Genomic DNA, 16565 nt, shown 5'->3' on the forward strand with positions numbered 1-16565 from the left:
TGTCCGAGGTCACCTGAGGTGCAGGCTTCTTGTCACACTGGCGTAGGAGAGTACATAGTGATATGTTGGGGTAGCAGCCACAGGATAAACATGGCATGTCTTTCTAGAGGGTCTGTTCTGCATGATGGTTTAGGAGAAAAAAAGTCATTAAATTGAGAAGTAGTTCTTTTTTTTTTTTTTTGTCAAGCCAGTGATTGTTTTATGAGCAAAATCCAAAAGGTGCTTGAATTTTGAAGATAAAGCCGGAGACTTTAAAAAAATGTTGAGCTAGGGAGTGTATTGAAGAGAGCCAGTCATGCCCTGAAGTCCCTGGGAGGGAAAGTCTGAGGGTAGGCTGTCTTGCATCATGCAGAGTGGACCCCTCTGGGAAAGCCCCTCTATGCTTAGGCCTGGGTGGGGTTTGAGTACCTTTCTTGCCTTAAATGAGATGACACAGATAGAACTCATCACTCCCAGCTCCAGGATTCATGGCTGCAGGTCAGCTATGACCCAGCAGAGCTCCACCCTTGAGCACCCACCATGCTGGGGCCTCTGTTTGTCCAAGCAGCTTGTGAGACAAGTGAGGAGCCTGGGGGATCCTCTGATTGGAGGTGGCTCCCAAAATGAGATGATATAATCTATGTGTCGCTCCCTGAGCACCTAGAGGCCTGTGGCCATGAGGACATTTCAGCTCATCAACATCACCACCCTTGAGGGAAGAAATACCCAATTCCCTCCAAGCTCAGATTCTTGGATTAGCTCTCTGCACTGCCTCCACATCCTTACCCCTACTTGTGTCTGGAGTCAGAAATCCGAGACCCAAGGCCTTCCGTTAAAGGGCTTCATTCCTAAGACACATGCAAAATGCCTTTATATCCTACACAAAGGTACATTAATATAGATACCAATATATATGCACAATAATACAGCAAGTCCCTTCCAGGTAAATGAGTTCTGTACAAAGACCACATTCATAAGTCCAGTTTGTTCTAAGTCCAAGAAAATTAGCCTAGGTACCCAACTAATACAGTTGGCTATAGAATACTGTACTGTAATAGGTTTAGAATACTTTTCACACAAATAATACATACAAAACAAACACAAAAACAAAGAAAACATTTTTAATCATACTGGACAGTACCTTGAGAAGTATAACACTGGCATACAGGCACTGGCAGTGAGTGAACAGGCAAGAAGAGTTACTGACGAGGAGGGAGAGGAGGTGGGAGATGGTAGAGCTGAAGGGTCGTCAGCAACAGGAGATGGAGGGCAAGCTGCCATGTCACTCATGCCTGATGCTGATGGCACGGGTTCCATTTCCTTGCTGGAACCACATGCACATTTGCATCTTTGAAAGTTTGCAACTTGAAGGCTCACATGTAGGGAAATTACTGTGAATGAGTTATATACTCGTAATATATATACACTCTTAATATAAACTTGCTATATACTTGGCACTTACACAGGAAATGTATATAGATAGATAGATAGATAGATAGATAGATAGATAGATAGATAGATATAGATATAGATATATACAAACAGGCTCTAGGGTATATACTATTCACTCTCTTCCCCTTTGGGATCAGCCTCTGCCCACATGTGGGGGCCGTGACTGAGAACACTATAGGCCTCTGTGGCCAGAGAAGGTGGGTTCTCCTAGGAAGGTCCTGGCCTTTCTACCAAGGGGACAGTGCTTCCACTGAGCCATAGTGACCCCAGGGCTGTAGACACACCCCTCTGTCTCCCACCCCCACGGGGAAGGCAGAGCACTACCTCTGTCCTGGGAGAGATCACCGCTGATGAAAACTTGGAAAGACCTGGTGTGCTTTGCAGCACACAGAGTCCTCAGTCAGCAGTAGAAGTGACTGGTAGACGTCTTGCCAGGTGTGCAGACACGTCCCCACTCCCAGGTCTGGGTGTGCAGGTGGAGAACAGCAGGGCGCCCGTCTTGGGTGAAGTGCTATGGAGCTCAGCTGTGTCAGCCAGCCCAGCCTGGGTCAGTGAGGAACAGACTCAGGGCCCAGCAGGGCTTCTGGGATGGGGGCAGCCACCAGGATCAGAGCCCCCTTGCCCTCTTTTAGTATCTTCTGACACCTCTCTCCATTCTTAGCAACTCCTTCTCCAACCTGATACTTGAAACAAAAATGGAACACTGGTATCAGAAGTCACGCAGCAAGGCTCGCATCCTGGCACCTCTGAAATTAGAAGTAGGTGACAATGGGCCTTAGCTAATCTGCTCTAAAGACACCTTTTCTTTAATCATGTATATTTCCAATGGGCGTTCCTTCCTACAGTTTCTTCCCAGGCAGCTCTGAGAGCCTGGTAATCATGTCCATTTGAAAGTGCAGCCCCTAGAGGTTAAGCAATTTGCCTAACTCCACTGAGTGAGTCCAGTCAAGAACTGAGGCCTTCAAACCTATGCTGTTATGTGCATGTGGTGAGGGTGGTGGATAAAAGTGCGAAACACTCTGTAATTAACGCATATCCCAACCAATTGGCTCAGATGGTAAAGAATCTGCCTGCAGTACGGGAGACCTGGATTCGATCCCTGGGTCAGGAGATCCCCTGGAGAAGGAAATGGCAACCCACTCCAGTATCCTTGCCTGGAAATTTCCATGGACTGAGAAGCCTGGCAGGCTACATATAGTCCATGGGGTTGCAAAGAGTCAGACACACTGAGCGACTTAACTAACCAACTGGGTTAAAAGATGATTACAGTGACCAGTTGAGGAAACACTTATTATTTCAATTAACAATTAAATTAGATCTATTCAGTAATTACCTAATCAATTGGCCATTTAGTTTGAGTTATATTGATAGGCATTATTTTAATAGCATATTACTAGTTCTTTTTCCGGGATATAATTTCCTGGTGGCAAAGAAGGTACAGAATATGCCTGCAATGTAGGAGACCCAGGTTCATCCCTGAGTCAAGAAAATCCCCTAGAGAAGAAAATTACTACCTACTCCAGTATTCTTGCTTGGAGAATTTTTTGGACAGAGGACCCTGGTGAGCTAGAGTCCATAGGGTCACAAAGAGTTGGACACGACTGAGCGACTAACAATTTCTAACACTTTTTGTATCGAAAACATTTGTGTGCTAATATCAAAAAAATGAATTTGTGATTTAAAAAAAGAATTGAAGTCTTCACTGCTTAACACATCCAGCTGAATAAGAAACCTTCTCTTGAACATAACAACCAGTTGTTGGTCTTAAAAAGCTAGAAGCTAGATTTCAGGGGAACCAGAATGAAGAGTGGCTGTAGTATTGCATTGGTTCAACTAGACACAGACGAGCCCTCGCTACCTCAGTTGTAAACAGGGTCAAAGATAGTGGTTCTCTGCTTTAAGACCTGGTGCCTCGGTCCCACTCCTACAGACTCTGATTAGAATAGTCCTGTGGCCTTGGCTCTGGGGTTTTTTAAACTCCCAGGTGACTCCAGTGGAGGCAGAGCCGAGAAACACTGCTGTGAGGATTAAGATCATCCATGTACATCTCACAGGTTCCCTTTTCTGTCTCTCATGCTGCTGATTACGAAAAGCTTTGTCATCTCTAAAGAGCAAGTAGTAAGAATCATCCACGTGCAAAATCTGGCATCTCAGTGCCCACCACAATACCCCTGGGGTCCCAAGTCACTCCTGTTCAATTTAACTCAAGACTTGGTGCTTCCAAAAGGACTGCAGATGGTGTCCAGCATCCATCTGTCATGTGGCTCTAGAACCAGGAACTACAGGTTGTTAGAAGGCCTTATAGATCTGTGTCATCTTGTTTAGTCAGCGTTCTGTAAACAAGTGCTTGATAAATTATTAATCTGTACTCTTTACAGCAAAGTAAATGCTTAATGAATACTCAGATTCTTTAGCAAGGCTTCCCAGGTGGCACAGTGATTAAAAAAATCTGCCTGCTAACACAGGAGATGACGGTTCAGTCCTTGGGTTCGGAAGATCCCCTGGAGTAGGAGCTGGCAACCAGTATTGCCATACTGGAGATGGCACCCGCTCCAGTATTCTTATCTGGTAAATCCCATGGACAGAGGAGCCGGGAGGGCTACAGTCCATGAGATCGCAGTCAGACACGACTAGCGGCTGAGCACTACTACTGCTACAGATTCTTTGGCAGTAAGCACTGAACTGGAGAGTTCCCTGGCAGTCCAGTGGATAAGACTCTTCGCTTCCATAGCAGGAGGTGCAGGTTTGATACTTGGTGGGGGAACTAAGGTCCCACAGGCCACAAGATGTGGCAAAAAATAAACCCAAGACTATCCTATTCCTATCAACTTAAAAAGCAGAAGCACTCTCCTCACTTCCATTGTTAACACAGTATTTCCTGTAGGAATTAGATTTCTGATCCTGAGGTTTCAATCCTCGCAGCTCCTTAGAATCACCTGGGATACTTTATTATTTTTATTTATTTATTTATTTATTTTTGGTTACCCTGAGTCTTTTGTTGCTGTGCATGGACTTTCTCAAGTTGTGGCAAGTGGGGGCTACTCTCGAGTGCTTGGGCTTCTCATTGCAGTGGCTTCTCTTGTAGAGGATGGGCTTTAGGCACACAGGCCTCAGTAGTCATGGGTTTAGTAACTGTGGCACACCAGCTTAGACGCCCTGTGGCAAGTGGAATCTTCCCAGACCAGGGATCGAATCCACATCCCCTGTGCTGGCAGCTGAATTCTTATCTACTGTACCACCAGGGAAATGCTGGAATGCTTTTTAAAAGTGCCATACCTGGGCCTCACCATGAGCAATTCTGATTCACTTGGTCTGGAGAGGGACTCTGATGGTGTTGGTAATTTTTTTTTTAATCTAAAAATTAACTATCACAATGATTCTAATGGGCAGCTAAGTTTAAGAAATCAGATCTCACGTTCAATTTCCTAGCAATCACTGGCATTGCCTGGATTTCTCTAAACTCCATGGTTAGAAGGGCATGAACTTAAATTTTAATCAGACTCTTTTCTGTTTTATTGACATTTTTCACTTTGTGGATTTGAAATTCTGATCTATAATCTGACACTGTCTCTTCCCCCAGTGGGGTGATGTTTGAATTCCAGTGAAACCTTATCCCTGGGGATTGGGGGAAATGCTTTCAAAGCAAGTAAAAATACAGGGTTACAAGTGAAGATACAAATTACATCTTGACTTGACATAACCAAGAAGTCCACAGGCAGATTTTAACAGGCAACTAATTGAATTTAAGAAGTAGGATATTAAAGTTGCATCTAAGATCAACCTTTAAAATATAAAAGACTTGACCATATAAATAACTATACTTTAATCATGTTTATTTTTAAAGCTAATTGGAACTGATAAATATGCTGTTATAGTCCTTCTCCTGGAGTAGGAAATGGCAACCTGCTCCAGTATTCTTTCCTAGAGCATTCCCTGGACAGAGGAGCCTAGCAGACTACAATCCATGGGATGGCAAAGAGTCAGACACAACTGAGTACACACACATAGTCCTACTATCAATTGTGACATACCAGAAAGCAAGTATATATGTTCAGTTCTGTTCATCCTGATAGATCCTAGGTCTTTGCAGGGTGTGGAGCATCTGTCGAGCTAAGAAATTGCCTCTATGCTTCTTGAGGGGATTTCTACCCCCACATCCTTGTTCAGTAAAGTCATGTCCAGGGTCATCATATAGAGCCACACAGGTTGTGCACTGAACAACTTGAAGGGTAGCACTTATACCATGGTATTTATGAGTGGCAGCCCCTTTGGTTGGATATCACTTGAGTAAAAGCACCTGTCACTCAACTTTTTCTGTAAACAAAAGAAACTCTAAGTTGGATGTCTTGAGTTCTGACCCAGGCAACAGCTGGACAAGATATATTCAGGGTAGAGGCCTGAGTTCTCCAGTTCAGAGGCCAAGGGGATTATTTGCAAGTATCTTTATTCCCATCACCTTCACCAGGGGTTCTTAGCTAGCGACATCACTAGAAAGCCTTGTTCAGGAACAAAAAATCCCTTTTGGTTAGAATAGTGGAAAGCCAACTCAGAGTCCCTACTCAGTGATGACCTGTGAGCCCTTGGCTGGGGAGGTACAAATGGTAATGAGATGGTGAGATCCAGGACTCCAGTGTCTCTCTCTCTCCACATATAACAGAGGCCTGGCTTTCATCCTCATGGTCTAATTCTCTCCTCCATCTCCTCCAGTCTGTCTCCCCTTCTTACCAGCATGGGCAGGTCACTTCATTTGTTTTCTTATCTATAATATGACACAATGATATCCATGCTATAGGAACACTTGGAGGATAAGTGGTTGTGAGATATGGTGTCTGGCTCAGAGAAGATTCTTGGAAGATAATGGCTCCCTCTCTTTCCTCTCTTCCTTCAAATAGTCTGCCCAAAGCCCTTCCCATTCTCCATTTGCTGTCACCTTGTCTGGGGTCCCCAAAGTACAGCAGGGCCCAGCCCAACTGTTCTCATGGTTTCAGAAGATAAACAATGTTCTAACTGCCTTCACTGAAAGAGGTGGGGTGAATTAGGGCCAGAATGGCTCTTCTAGTCAGAGGAAGAGAAGCGGCACCACAGGCCTGAGTGACTAAAGAGAAGGCCCCACTCAGGCTGTCCCGCCCTCTCCATACTGCCGATGGCCTAAGTTGCCCCAGTGCTGCTCACAAGCTCTCAGGTCTTCAGGATTATGGTCCTTCCTTCCCTCCTCATCTGTGAATCTTGGGCGCTGTATGAAACAGCTTCTGAGCCCAGGAAACTAGTTCCTTGAGTTTCAGTCCCTGCAGCCTTCTCAGATTCTGCGCCTTGGCCAAACACAACAAAAGAAAACGCACTGTCCCAGGGCACAGGCCACCTGGGGAGGGCAAGTGATGTAAAATAAGCCTCTGGGACCACTGGAGGCCACTGGGCCTGACCTCCCTTGGGCCTCTGCCCTCCCACCCTCTCCCCCATGGTTGGCCAGAGGCCCCAGGGTTGATGTCTAGCTCTTCTTCCCAAGGGCCATTCCCGTCCCTGCTCTGTACAACTGCTTTAGCGCCTACATTTGCTTAATATCCCCTTGCCCAGTGCTTCCCGTCTCCCATAATGATGCTAATGGACCAAAAGACAACAGTAGAAGCAAAAGAGCCTCCCCCAGCTTCTGCCCAGCCCACCGGCCTGACCTATTGCTGCTACTGCTGCTGCTGAGAATCCTGGTGCATGCTGGGAATCCAAGTGCATGCTGGGATTTCAGCCCATTCCTCCATGCATTTTGGTTTTGCTTGGAACAGTTTCAAACTTGGAACTGTTGGTTTCTAGCCCATGGTGTACAACTCCCTGAAATGAAGTCAAGAACTCTGTGGGAAGAGAGACCTCCCTGAGGACTTGAGATTCTCAGGGCCTCTCATGGCACAAACCCAGCTCAGGTCTAGATGACATCAGTGACGCACTAGTGAAAAGGATCCAGAAGAAAGTGCTTTTATCTTCTTCTCAGAGGATTGACTTTAACGGTTTAGTCTGTTCTTTAGAAGTAAGAACTAAGTCCTGGAACGTATTTAGGAAGGTGCCTACGTGGAGACCACCCATCAACACATCAGGTCCTGAAGTTTGTATGAACATAGCTTTACACATCATGCTGACTTACAAGACAGTGGAATCTATTCATTCCAGAATTGTATGAATCCCCTGGGAAGAGGAGCTTCCAATACCTTTTGTCATGTTCTCAGAGGAAGGAACCCAGCAGGTGCCTTTGAAGAACGAATACAAAAAGAGTAGAAGGATCTTCTAGGTCTCTGGCTTCTCTGAAAGATACAGAAAGACGAGATAAGGAGTTCCAGTTCTCATCTTGGCTAATGGGTGAAAACTTGAGGCAAAGGCCAATGACTTACCAGTATAAGTCCCACAAAGATGGATCACAAAGAACATGTTGGACCAGAAGAACAAAAGGAGAGAAGAGTCTTCCGGGGAACGAGGCTGATGGAGACCTGCCAGTATCCCAGGCTGGTGCTGGTGGCTGGCCACTTACTAAGTGCCTCGCCAGCTTCCAACACTGGTCTCCCACTGGCCAGGATGCAACCCTTCTAGAAATCATGATTCACTGGAGATGTCCCTGTTTTGAGGCCTTTGTCTGGAAGAGAAGATTACATGGGGAGATATTAGACTGGGTTTCTGTTCCATCCCCCCAAGATAACAAAGTTGGCTTCATCTTTATAAGATACTCTAGACTTTTATTTACTGAAGACAAAGAAGGTTCTGCAACCAAAAAAGAAATCTCGTGAATATTCCACGCTGCCATTTTCTCCTGAACCTGTACTCTGCAAACCACTTCTAGCTTGCTTGTTCTAGTACTACATGGCCTTGTCCTCTTTTCTTGGTTCAAAATGACAGAAGAAGTTAGGAAAAGAAGGAGCTCTAAGTTTCCAGTATTTGAATTCCAGCGTCCTTGCTCACTGCCATGTTGAGAGCCAATTCAGACCCCAAGGCCGCTTGAAATATTCACAAGAGAAGACACCTGGAGGAACTCCAAGCTCACTCTCACAATAGGCCTTTGCCTTTAGAAGCCCCAGATCTCTTCACCTGCTGGGAAACCTGGCTCCAATGCCCCAAGCTTGCCAGTCAAGAATCACACACATGCGAGAAAACCCTTGTTGGATCTTTGGGTCAGTGCTCCAAGATGGCGGCAGCAGCAGCAGCAGCAGCAACAGTTCTTAGGAAATCCAGGGCTGTGGAGAACCGCAGGGCTGGCCACCCATAAAGAAGCTGCAATGCAATAGAGAAGCTGGAGTTGCGGGCAGGAGACCTAATGGTGGCCCTTGGTTTCTTGCAGACATTGACGAGTGCCTCTCAAGCCCTTGTCTGAATGGAGCCACCTGCGTGGACGCCATCGACTCTTTCACATGCTTATGCCTTCCCAGCTACCAAGGGGACATGTGTGAGATTGGTACGGCCGTCTCGGCTTCAGCTAATGTTACTAACTGCTGCACCCACTCTTCCTCCCTCACCCTTCCCTGCTAACCACAGGTTCTAGGCCCTGGCTGGACTCCCCCCAACCCAAGATCCATCCAGGCAGCCACTTCCGGGGCCACAACTGAGAAGTCAGCCTCCCTCACTCTCACTCCTTCTCTCGCTGTTCCCCACAGAAACCCTCCTCTGGTGCACTGGCTGACCTGACCGCAGAAGAGCCAGGCAGGCCAGGCCAGTCTGTGTTTTGGAAGGTGGGGCTCTAGAGGAAACTTTCAAACACTAACCTCCTCCAGGTCTGCCAGATGCCACCAGCAAAGTTGGTGCCTGCATCAGACTAAGAAGATAGAGCTGATGCCATGCATTTGTCTTGAAGGAAGCTGTGGGTGGGAGTCATTGGTCCTTGCTCTGGATGATGGCCATGGATCCTCCCAGCATGCCCGTGGGCTTGTGTCTGCCTGCCGTATTGCCCATGGGACCTGAGTGGCCCCTCCATGGCCCGGGGAGCCACCGCACCACACTGGCCAGGCTGACTTCCTCTCTGGAGAGAGCTGTGGTCAATCTGTCTGAGAGCTCCCATGTCACCAGCATGCTCAGGTCATGCATGCACAGGGACTGCTCCGTGTCGCCTTGTCATCATTGCCACCATGACAGCTGCCATGTCAACACCACTCCGGTCTGCTCTTCCTTTCTCACTTCCTTGTGCAAAGCAAAAGGCTGGTCAGAGAGAACAGAACCTCGTTGCATGGGACAGGAGCTGAGCTTCCTATTCCTTCTTAAACAATTTTTTTTGGGGGGGTGGGGGACACACCACGCAGCATGTGGCATCTTAGTTCCTGACCAGGGATCAAACCCATGGCCCCTACACTGGATGAGCTTCCTCTTGCCAACCCCTCTGCTTCTGCATCTGGGCCAGGACCTGCCAAGGGGAGCTGTGGGCCAGGAGCTTCCTGAGGCCAGACTGTGCCTGATGCCCTCTCACCTTTGGTGTTTCCTAGTCTCCCCATCCTCCTGGGTCTCAGGGCCACCCCAACTCAGAAAGGCTTGCTGTTGCTAGTAGCAATGATCCATGCAGAGCTGGTAGTGTTTAGGGTCTCAAAGCCATTTACAGTGAGACCTCAAGTTGGACATCCCAGAAGCTTCCAGACAGCAGCTGAAACTCCTAATCAGCCTGGGAAGATAGTTTTGGAAGGTTTCAGGCTGGTGGAGGAAATTCTGAATGAAAAGGCTTGGCCTGGACCCTCCTTCTCTGCAGCTTCCCATCCTCCACCTTCACCCCAAGGCTCCAAGAAATTGGTGCAACGGGTCTTTTCTGGGGTGTGAGTGGAGAGTTATAAGGATTTTCTCCCCAGGGTGCCAGAATATTTGCCACTGGGAGAAGAATCTGGAATGTCCATGCAGACCACAGCTCTTGGGTGCCAGGCTGGGCGAGGAGGTGCCTGCACAGGGCTCTGCCTTCTGATGCAGCAAAGAGAGGGTGCTGCCGGAGCCCCGGAACTGGGCCCTGGGCCTGGACACCCAGCTGAGCAGGGCTGCCTCTCTTCTCCCATCCAGTCCTGAGCACTCACCACCCCCAGCGGGTGCTTCCAACCTTGGCTGTAGCCCTGAGCCTTCTTGTAGCCTTCCTGGAGGTCTGTTGTTTATTTCCCCAGAGCCTCCATTTTGCAGGACCCTGGCTCCTCCCAGCTCAGCTATTCCCTGCAGCTTTGCCAGCCCAGCTCAGCCCTCAGGCCCCAAGGGGGTCCAAGAATTGACCCCCCAAGTCAGCCCTGGGATGATGTATGTGGTTTCCTTAGGTGCTCAGTTATCTCTGAAGCCTCTCCGCCTTTCTTTCCAAACCCTTTGGAGAAGTTGTTGGCAGCAGGGGGACCAGCAACCTCCTCCTCAGCACTTCCTGCTGCTCTGCCTCCTTCTTCAAAGACTGCTGGCCACGAACTCTTCTCTCTGTGTCTGTCTTCCAACCCTGCCAAGCAGTAGTGATCCTTTTCTTCCTAGAACTGCCCAACCAGAAGGCCGCCACACAGCCTGAGGGGTTCATGGCCCCACACTCAGCTCCAGGGCCCTAGGGACAGTCCTTCACCTGTGAGACACCAGGGGAAGAAAGAAGAGAGGATCTTGGAATTCCCTCTGTCCAGTGCTGTGCTGGTAGATGTTTAACAACTGCCTCTCAAAGAGGATGTGGAGCACCTGCCGGTTTCTAAGATTCAACACTCCCACGAGGGCCAGGGAAGCTACCGATGTCATACCACTAAAGGCCAAGTTGGGGGGCTTCCATAATGGTCCAGTGGTTAAGAGTCCCTGCTTCTACTGCAGGGGGCATGGGTTGTATCCCCGGTCAGGGAACTAAGATCCCGCATGCCTCATGGAGCAGCAATATATAAATAAAAATAAAGGCCAAGTTGGGAAGACACACACCAGCTCTAGCACACCCCTGCCTCTGTCTGTCCCTCTAGACTGTTCCAAGAGCTGCACCTCAGTGCTTTTTCCTGAACTCAGAACCCATTATCAATATAGATTTAGGGGAAGAGAAGTCCCTCTTCTCATCCGCCACCAAGAAATAACACGAAAAACCAGGGTCCCTGGGTCATGGACCCCAAGCCAGTATTGCGTGCTCTCCTAGAGCCAACTCTGATCAAAAGACTTAGAGGTCTATGTCTTCTTTGGACCAAAGCGGACTTGGTTCTCCTCCTCTGTCCCCACCCAAGCTTCCATTCCATGCCCCCAGCCCTTCCTGCTCCTGCCAGCTGCACACACTCCCCTGCCGCCCCTTCTCTCCCTGAAGCCCCTCAGAGTCTCCTTAAGTTGTCCTTAAGCCTCAACACCTCCTACCTTCCCACCTCTTTTTACCTGGCCTGCTGAGCTCTGCCAGTCCTGCCAAGCAGGCAGGAGAAAAGATTCGGGGGAGGGAGGCGATATCAGAAAAAGAGAGGGTCCCTGGCATTTCCCAGAGGCCTCTGGGGGATGAGGGGCGGGGCCAGGCCTCCTGGCTTCCCACTTGAGCCTCCATCCAGTGGGGCCTCTCCCTGCCTTTCGGGGTGTGACGCAGAAGGCAGGATAAACACCGGAATCCACCACCCCTAGTCGGCCCCCTGGCCCTCTCCTCAAGCCCCTACCCTGTATTGCAGACCAGAAGCTGTGCGAGGAGGGCTGGACCAAGTTCCAGGGCCACTGTTACCGCCACTTCCCCGACCGGGCAACCTGGGTGGACGCCGAGAGCCAGTGCCGGAAGCAGCAGTCACACCTGAGCAGCATCGTCACCCCCGAGGAGCAGGAGTTTGTCAACAGTGAGTTCAGTGGGGCCTTACGGGCCCGAGAGGGGAATGGCCACGTAAGCCAAGGGCCTCCCTGGCCAGCAGTCAGTGGACTTGGGCCCAGTAGGGGCAGGGAGGGAGGGAAAGGGGGCATTTCCCCAGGCTGAGGGGCCAGCGGTTCTGACGGTACCCAGGACAGCCCACAGTCTGTCAGAGTCAGCCTCAGACTAACCTTGTCGTCAGTCTGCATTAGCTCAGGGAGGTGGGCCCAAGTGCGCTGCAAACATGCATGTATCATGACCCTTGTCAGGACCCCGGAGGCAGGTGGCACACTCCTGAGCACCCACCCAGCTCCTGCCACCCCTCCGTCCCCTCTGTCTCGATTAACTCAAGTTTCTCCCAGATACCTTCAGGTGCCCGATATCCATGCCCTTTCTCTAGACAATGCCCAGGACTACCAGTGGATCGGCCTGAATGACAAGACCATCGAAGGGGACTTCCGCTGGTCAGATGGACACTCCTTGGTGAGTTCTGCTGGGGGCACCCAGGATAGTTGGTGGCCCAGAGAGGATAAAGGAAGACCCCCCCAGAGACAGACATGTTCAAATCACGTGCAGACGTTCACTGAGCAGGTGCTAGACCAGGAGCCCTGAAGTCGGGATTGTGTCTTGTTTGTCTCACCTTTAGAGACTAGCCCAAGACTGGACACCTGAAAACTAACATGAAGGGAAGGGTGGGGATGAAGCAGGCAATGAATGAATGAGGGCAAATCACCAAGAGGGTATGTATGCATGCATGCATGCTAGTCGCCTCAATTGTCTCTGACTCCCTGTGGCCCTATGGGCTGTAGCCTGCCAGACTCCCCTGTCCATGGGATTCTCTAGGCAAGAATGCTGGAATGGATTGCCATGCCCTCCTCCAGAAGGTCTTCCCAACCCAGGAATCGATCCATGTCTCCTGCATTGGCAGGCAGATTCTTCACCCACTGAGCCACCTGAGAAGCCCCCAAGAGGAAGGTTTAGAGAGGTTCCTTGCACACAGAGCACTAGAGTCCACACAGGGAGGTAGATAGACAGAAAGCAACATAGATGCCAGTTGAACAGCATACGTAGTAAATAATGAAGATCAGTAAAGGACCTCAGGGAAGACTTGCTAGAAGAGGCAGATGTCAACCGCGTCATGGCTCTGTTATGGTCATGGGGAAGAGGAGCAGCTACATCAGAGGAAAGGGGCCTCGTTTGTCTGCAGTCAGGCTAGAGGGAGAAACCTGGAAAGGCAGAGTCTGGACATGGGAACAGTAGCTCTACCACCCGGTCCTGCCCAAGCCTGGCAGCTTGGTGACCAGCCCCACTGGCCCATATGGAAGAGGAGATTGGCATCAGCTCATTAACAGGGACTGTGAACCCGGGGTCTTCTGAGTTCCTGACAATGACCCAGCCCGGTGGTGTGATCAACGCCCTCCTTGGAGAGCCCGTGAGTCCCACGGCACCACCAGACTCTCCGCAGTCTTTGTGCCATGGCCAGGAAGGGGCTGGACAGGGAGTGAAAGCAGGGGTTAGGCAGGCTGTCCCACTTCTGCCCTCTGCTCACCCCTTCCCCAATCCCACCCACAGCAATTTGAGAACTGGCGCCCCAACCAGCCTGACAACTTTTTTGCCACTGGGGAGGATTGCGTGGTGATGATCTGGCATGAGAAGGGCGAGTGGAATGATGTCCCATGCAATTACCAGCTGCCCTTCACCTGTAAAAAGGGCACAGGTAAGTGGCAGCATGGGAGGGGTCCCACAAGGACAGAGTCAAGACCCCAGGTTCCTGCTGTGTGACCTGAGCCACGTCACCTGGACTCCTGGCTGCTGGCATCACTCACCTGCCCAAGTAGCAGATTGGAGCTGACCTGGGGGGCAGGGGCCTTGCCCCATGCCAGCATCCCAGAGCCAAGGGAAAGGCTCAGCCCACTAGGGACAGGGAGAGGGTGCAGGCTAGAGGACAGAGCCCCCTGCACACACAGTGCCCTGGGTATCAGCACAGAAAGTCACCCACAGTTGCACATGAGTTGGGAGCCTCCCTCTCTAGGATCCCAAGTCCATCAGTCGAACGAGTTGGAGTTGTCAGGCCTTGATCCTTGGCTTTGAGTCTGCAGACTTGGAGGTGTGGCTGGGACACTCGCCAGTGTTCCTGCTTCTGGCCTCGTGCCCCCCTCCCCACCCCCAGCCTCCTTTGGTTCCTCCTTCCCCTGCACCGCAGTTTTCATAGCCCATTATCATAGCGAAGTCACAGCCAGTCTGCCTGGCCCTCACCCTCTTTCCCAACTCCTCATCCTTTTATTCCCTTCCTGCTGCTCTAAATCATTGAGGAGCCCAGATGTCAGAACCAGTGGCTTACAGATTCTCAGTGCAGAATGAAAGTGCCCCTCCCCCGCAGGCAGGGCTCATGGCCGGGTGTCCAGGCTCCCCACCCCTTCCTTGGACTCTGAGCTGGCTCCCCAAAGCCAGGACGACCACACCGGCTCATCACAGGGCATCAGGGGAGACCCTCCAAGAGCCCTTTCTGAAGGATGTTTGCCCCTCAGTGGCCTGTGGAGAGCCCCCTGTGGTGGAGCACGCCAGAATCTTCGGACAGAAGAAGGACCGATACGAGATCAACGCCCTGGTGCGGTACCAGTGCACCGAGGGCTTCATCCAGCGACACGTGCCCACCATCCGGTGCCAGCCCAGCGGGCACTGGGAGGAGCCTCGGATCACCTGCACGGACCGTGAGCATCACCCCACACAGCGTTAGATCCGGCCAACACATCCTCCTCCCTATCCCCCACTGCCAACACCATCGAGGGCTCTGTCACAGATGTCCCCTGCCCCTGGGGAGGTTCACTTTCACTGAGAGGGGGAAGGTGAAGGCAAGTGCCCTACTGTCCTTTTCAATATCCGCCCGAAGCCCCCTGTTATCAGTCGCTCAGTTGTGTCCGACTCTTTGCGACCCCAGGGACTGTAGCCACCCAGGCTCCTCTGTCCATAGGATTTTCCAGGCAAGAATACTGGAGTGGGTTGCCATTTCCTACTCCAGTATTCTAGCCTGAAGCCCCTTAGCCCAAGGTGGTTCCAAGAAAAATCAAAACCAAGAAGCAGGTAAAACCTCAGGCTGCCTTCATGAGCCCATGGTTTCTACAGGGAGGGGATCGGCAGAGAAGGACTTGGGGAGGCTGGGCTGGCCTGCTTTCTTCCCAGAGTTCACCCAGATTTTTCCATTTCCCTTGCACCCCAGCCGCCACCTATAAGCGCAGACTACAGAAGCGGAGCTCACGGCCCCTGAGGAGGAGCCGCCCCAGCACGGCCCACTGAGAGGAGCTTTCGGACGTGCCCAGGACGCTGAGCCCAGAAGCCTGGCCAGGCTGACACCCCATCCGGATGGTGTCCTCTCCTTGTCGCTTTCTGTCATATAAGGAATTCCATTAAAGAAGGAAAAAAATAAACCCCACATTGTGTATGCACCCGCCCACCCCCCAAATCGCCAAATCTGCATCTAATGTTCCCCCCAAACGCCAAAGCAAAGCAAACGTATGGTAACCCGTGGACTGAAGTTTAGAGACGTTCCTTCAGTCTCCCACCGTGCATTTCCAGGGACCAGCACAGGGACAGGGGGAGAAGGGAAGGGGTTAAGTTAAATAAAGAAGATTATTTTTTGTTTCCTGACTTTATCCAAGAGCAGTGCAATCGTTGGTTCTTTCACCTCCAGGGAGAGCTAGGGAGGAGGGAGGAGGGGCAGAGACCCGAGGGCTGAAGAACTCTGGAACCGCAGCTGAATGTATTGGATAAGATGGAGTTCATCTGTGTCGGGGAGAAGCCCAGGGGAGAGGGGGCGCCTTCCAGCCCACTGAGAGCGAGCCATCAAGGGATCTTCGAAGCATGGGGGTCGGATTCCCTCCAAGGGTCCCTCCTCGAGTCCTCTCACCTGGGTCTGCCACCCGAGCAGGTGTCCATCTCAGCAGGGCTGGGTGGGGGGGCACTTCCTTCCCTATGGGAGTGTCACCCACCCCTCCCCCCACCTTTCCCCACCCTCCGGGACCGTGCAGGCACCAGGGTTCCGTGCACCTATTTATATTTTTGAAAAGTAAAGATTATGATAATTATAATAATAAAGACATTGGAAGAGATCTATTTCTTTTCTTTTCCCTTCTTTTTCTTAAAGAGAAGGCAACCATGGTCCAGGATCTACTGAGAAGTTTCTTAGAAATGGGGGCTGTAGGGACACACTTTGATCAAATGACTCTAAATTTGTGCGAGTCCTGTTTGACCAGAAGGCCTGGGACAGTCACACCTCTGGTGCTCTGTTCTTACATGAGTTCCTGTGTGTGTGTGTGTGTGTGTGTGTGTGTGTGCATGTGTGGGTGTGTGTGTAACAGCCAAGAAGTCCTGTGTATGGATCTTTGAGTTGGCACGCTGTCAG

At 50.6% G+C, this 16565-nt stretch overlaps 1 protein-coding gene across 1 annotated transcript in view; it reads left to right on the forward strand.

Moving 5' to 3' along the window:
- ACAN (aggrecan) overlaps nt 1-16272 on the forward strand; it is a 39962-nt gene extending 23690 nt beyond the window's left edge. The window contains 6 exon segments of the mRNA XM_069559596.1: nt 8741-8854; nt 12000-12158; nt 12567-12649; nt 13739-13883; nt 14695-14877; nt 15384-16272. Coding sequence (XP_069415697.1) covers nt 8741-8854; nt 12000-12158; nt 12567-12649; nt 13739-13883; nt 14695-14877; nt 15384-15460 — 761 coding nt within the window. The 3' untranslated portion in view covers nt 15461-16272.
- Nucleotides 16273-16565: the final 293 nt, after the last annotated feature.

This window comes from Ovis canadensis, chromosome 18, assembly GCF_042477335.2.
Source record: "Ovis canadensis isolate MfBH-ARS-UI-01 breed Bighorn chromosome 18, ARS-UI_OviCan_v2, whole genome shotgun sequence".
Classification (NCBI taxonomy): Eukaryota; Metazoa; Chordata; class Mammalia; order Artiodactyla; family Bovidae; genus Ovis; species Ovis canadensis.